The sequence below is a fragment of the Pteropus vampyrus genome, unplaced genomic scaffold (genome assembly GCF_000151845.1).
Source record: "Pteropus vampyrus isolate Shadow unplaced genomic scaffold, Pvam_2.0 Scaffold291, whole genome shotgun sequence".
NCBI classification, from domain to species: Eukaryota; Metazoa; Chordata; class Mammalia; order Chiroptera; family Pteropodidae; genus Pteropus; species Pteropus vampyrus.
Genome location: NW_011889072.1, coordinates 1,007,011 through 1,011,963, shown reverse-complemented (window position 1 = coordinate 1,011,963; position 4,953 = coordinate 1,007,011). Strand labels below are relative to the sequence as shown.

At 62.7% G+C, this 4,953-nt stretch overlaps 1 protein-coding gene across 2 annotated transcripts in view; it reads left to right on the top strand.

Moving 5' to 3' along the window:
- The first annotated feature begins 2,410 nt into the window (after nt 1-2,410).
- Nucleotides 2,411-4,953, top strand: part of PDCD1 (programmed cell death 1) — a 14,350-nt gene continuing 11,807 nt past the window's right edge. For both annotated transcript variants that reach the window (XM_011376279.2, XM_011376278.2), the window contains exon 1: nt 2,411-2,486. In XM_011376279.2, the coding sequence (XP_011374581.1) occupies nt 2,411-2,486 (76 nt within the window). The remainder of the gene's footprint in view (nt 2,487-4,953) is intronic.

The window sequence follows — 4,953 nt, the reverse complement described above, 5'->3', positions numbered from 1 at the left end:
GCTCTGACCCCTGCCCAATCCAGCAGGTGTGAGGCTCTTCAAGGCCCTGTGTCCACCTGGTACCCCACAGTCACTGTGTCCCCAGCTGCTCCCACCTGCCCCCACCAACTCCGAATCCCTCAGGACCCAAGTGCCCCTTCAGCCTCTGGAGTTGGGGTCCCCCACCCAGCCCATCCCTCCAAGGGGTGTCAGTGGAAAGGAGGTGGAGGGGTCGTAGGGAAGGGGGAGGGGTGGATCCAGGAGGAAGGTGGGGAGGGACACCACCCGTCACACACAGTGTCCCCCTGTGGCCACGTGTCCAGGTCCCTGCAGACAGAATCACGGGGTGGTGAGGGGACCTCCCAGGGGTCTGACGGCCTCTCCCGTCCAGAGCACACGCCGCACTGGCCACCACGAGCCCTTAGCCCAGGCCCTCAGAGGTGTCCCGTAGAGCCTCAGGCCCCACGTGACGATGCCCCAGACAGATTGTGGACACTGAAGTGCCAGGTTCCGTGCTGGCCTGCACGGGCTGGTCGCCTAGCGGCCTTTAGCCTGCCCTGAACCCTCTCCCCAGCCCAGACTGGGCCTGCTCCTCCGCGGGGGAGCCCGGGCTGGGAATGCAGCAGACGCCCGTCCACGGGCACCGCGCTCTCTCTCCCCGGCCAGCCACCTAGCCGTCCGGCCAGCATCCCCACGGAGCCCGCCTGGCTGGCGGGGCCCCCGCCGGCCCCCCAACCCCGCGAGTGGCTGAGGCCCCGCAGCGGCCCTTTGTTCGCAAGCTGAAGCCCCCGCGCTCCTGCGCCGCCGGCAGACTTCGTCTTTGATGCTGTTTTTCCACCGCTCAGGTCTCTGTGCCGTTTCCCCTTCACAGCCCAGCCCTGAGCGTCGCTGTGGCTCGGGCCGGGGCTGCCGCGCCGGCTCTCGGTGGTTTCTGTCTCGGTTATTTTAAGCCGGCGAGACCTACGCGCTGCATCACTAATATCAGCAGTTTCCTTTCTCCTGTTTTCCACTCACTGTGATGAGCAGAACGCAGTGAGGGAGCCACATCATCTCACGAACACTCAGGCCCCGCGGCCAGCCCAGAGCCCCCTGCAGACCCCCGGGGGCCAGGGGTCACTGACTGGGCAGGGGGTCGTGAGAAGGTCTGGCCAGAGGCAAGTTCTGCATCAGGGGCGAAGCCCCCAGCGGGAGGCTGCTGACAGTGGAAAATTTTGGAACCGGGAGTTCCCAACCTTGGCTTGGCTTTTTTTGTTTGGTTGTTGGGGGGGGGTTGGGGGTTGTTGGGCCCGGGTTCTTTGGGGGGGCCAGCAGGCAAGGCCACCATGGATGCGGGGAGGGTCCCCTGGGTAGCGCGGGAAGAGGGGTCCAGACCCTAAGCTGCCCCACCGCAGGCAGCCTCACAGCCGAGGGAGGGGCGGCGTGGCCCTGGAGCAGGAGCTTGCGCTGCCCACTGCCCACTGCCCGCTGCCCAGAGGGGTGTCTGGGCGGGGGCAGCAGAGGTCTGGCCAGACACTTTCCTGCCCCCCAGCAGTGGCAGTGCAGTGGGTTCAAACACCGTGACCACTGGGGCACTAAGCAGGAAGAGCTGAGCCCACCCCTCACTGCTGCCCACGGGGACCTGAGCTCAGAGGGCGCCCACCGTCCCGGGGTGGTGGGGGGGGCTGAGAGGAGGGGCACCCCAGCCTGGCGGGGAGAGGCAACGGCATCTGTGTGGACGGAGAGGGCCTCACGGTGGGGCAGGGGCAGCAGACACTCACGCTGTCACACTCACACTGTCACACTCACATTCACACACTCTCACACTCACTCACACTCGCTCACACGCTGTCACACTCACACTGTCACACTCACATTCACACACTCACTCACACACTGTCACACTCACATTCACACACTCACTCTCACACTCACTCACACTCACGCTGTCACACTCACATTCACACTCTCTCACACACTCCACTCACTCTCACATCCACACTCACATTCACACACTCACTCTCACACTCACTCTCACACTCACGCTATCACACTCACATTCACACTCACTCTCACACTCACACTCACTCTCACACTCACACACTCACACTCACACTGTCACACTCACTCTCACACTCACTCTCACACTCACACTCCACTCACTCGCACTCTCATCTCACACTCTCATGCCCTCTGCCTGGGTCTCTCCCTCAGCTTTTTCCTCTCCCTCCTCCTCTGTGTGTCTGTGACTCTGTCCCTGTCTGTCCTTCCCTCTCCCTCCCCTCCCCATCTCTCTCTGTCCCCCCCACTCCCTGCCTACGTGGGAGGGGGAGGAAGAAGGGGCGGGGCTTGGGGCGTGTCCCTTTGACACCCGGTTCAGTTTCCTTTTGCGCACACACCTCTGCTGGAGCAGAGAGAGGCAGGAGGTCGGCAGCCGCTGGCGATCGATCGGGGCATGGGGGCCCCGCGGGTGCCCTGGCCACTCCTCTGGGCCGTGCTTCAGCTGGGCTGGCGGCCAGGATGGCTCTTAGGTACGCGGGTCGGGGTTCGGTGACGCGAGGGGGGTGGTGGCACGGGGTCAGGGCTGGGAACGACCTCCCACCCTTGGTCCTTCTCGGGTGGGGAGGGGGCTGTGGAAGGGCCAGGCCCCTGAGACCCAGCGCTGCCCCTGGCAGAGAGCCGTGTGGCCTGGGTAAGGGAAGTGCTCTCTCTGGACTTGGCGGGTGGTGTGACCAGTGAGCAGGCAGCACTGTCCCAGCCAGTCCTCCGTGCGCAGTGCCCCTCTCTGGAGGGTGACAGGCATGGGCTGGCCAAGGCTGCCCCAGCTGTGTCTTACTGGCTGGGACTGGCCTCTCAGGGGGCTGACTGGCTCCCGGGGTGACAGGCTGGATGGCCTGAGACTTATCCTAATTTGATGAAAAGCGTAACCATGCGCGTGAAGGCGGTTCGCCCACTCACCCCTTCAGGGGCCTGGGGTGCATGTGCCCAGGGTCTCTGCGTGAGACTCTCAGGTCCACCGTGCCTGGCCTAGCTCACAGCGGCCGTGGCGGGTTCTGGTGAGGGCGTCGAGACCCTGTGCAGGCTTCCCGTGTCTGGCAGGCCCGTGTCGAAGTGTGACGGTCATCAGCACTACACAGAGGAGGCTGGGGATGGCATGCCTGTGCCTCCCTGGGACGGCGGGGTGGGGTGGTAATGGCCCCTGGCAGGACCAAGGTGAGGTGGGGTGCCCTGACGCCCCACTGGGACCATTGGTCTTGGAATCCTGTGCCCACGGGCCCTCGGTCGTCTCTGCCGGGGCCTGCATGGTGACGTTGGGGGCACCAGGCAGCCCGGCTTTCCTCCTCGGCACGGCTCACTCTCCAGGAAGACTTCAGGGTCCATGGAGGAAACCCAATGCTGGGGTCAGTGGTCCAAGGGCCTGTGGCCAGTGGAGGGCCTTGCGGGGGCAGAGGGTGCACGTCGCCCCGGGAGGAAGGCCAAGATGTAAAAGAGACCGTGACCCCCCCACGCCCCGCTCTCCGCCAGGCCCCTCCCCAGAGCAGGGGAAGCCAATGTGAGGTTCTGCAGCCAGACTCCAAGTTCAACTGTGGACGAGATTTCAAGCCCAGGGTGCCTCAGTTTCCCCACCTGTGCCACTGGTGCCAGTGGTGGCCCCGCGCGGCTGACGTTGCATATGGGGTGGTCCTGCTCCTTCCCCCAGCCGCGGCCTCTGGGCTGCAGGGGGCTTTTTATGCCGTGACATGTCTTTTTTCCTCCTTAATTTATTCGCCGTATCTATTATTTCGGTCATTCCCATGGAAACCCCCCTCCTTATGTACCTGGATTTTTGCATTTTATGAACTATCCCAAACCCAGAGGTTTGCCCACGCCTCAACCCCAGTTAGTGAGTGTGAATGTGAGCACGGGCTTCGGGGGCATCGGGGGCTTCGGGGGCTTCGGGGTGAGAGCCTGGAGTGCGGACGGCAGCCCCCCCCCCGCCGCCCCCGGGAGCTTCGTCACCGGACCTCTCTGAGCTGGGGTTCTCCACCGCAAGCGGGGACAACAATGCCGCCCTCCAGGGTCGTTTGCAAAACTGTCCAGCACAGCCCAGGACACATTTGTTTAAAGTCAGGTCGTTTCATTTATTTTTTTCAACTTACAATTTCAAAAACTATCATACAGAAAAGTTACAGAAACATGGCAGTGAACACCCTTTACCCAGAGTCACCGGTGACAATACTGCCGCGCCTGCTGTGTCGGTGGCCGTAACAGATGCCTCAGGCCAGGCGCCTGTAAGACAGAAGCTGATTGTCTCACAGTCTGGAGGCTGGAAGCCTGAGATCGAGCTGTCAGCCAGGCTGGTTCGTCCAGAGGCCGAGACAGAAAACGGGCTCTAGGCCTTCCCAGGCCTCTCCAGCTTCCGGTGGTGGCCGTCAACCCTTGGCCACCCTTGGCTGGCAGGCACATCACCCATCCCTGCCTCTGCCTTCGCCTGGCCTCTCCTGTGTGTGTCTGTTCCAACACTCCTCTTCTTGTGATGGGGACAGCGTGCGCCACGACCTGAGCTCACTTAGAACGACCACATAAGGCTGCCCGCCAAGGTGCGGGGCGGGACTTGTCATGGGAACGGGGGCCCCGGCGCTCCCCGTCTGCGCACGGGACCCAGGTTTGGCCCGAGCCGTGGACAGTTACTTGCAGACGGCTCTCCTCGTGCTGCTGACGTGCCCCACCCCGGGATGGTAGCTCCCATGCAGCGCCGGGGTCCAGATGCCCCCGTGTCCCGGCCCAGCCCTCCACTGGTTTCTCGTTCCCTGACGCTCCATCGAGGACTGCCCGCCGCGTTTGGATGCCCCTGTCCTCAGCTTCCTCTGACCTGGAGCAGGATCCGCCTCTGTCTTTGTTGGCCCTGGAGTTTCTCAGTTTTATTTTAGATATGAAAAGCTTTAGAAATAGGAATATTCTTTACTGGGGTATAATTTACATGACGTTATATCAGCTGTGACGATTCGATACTTGTAC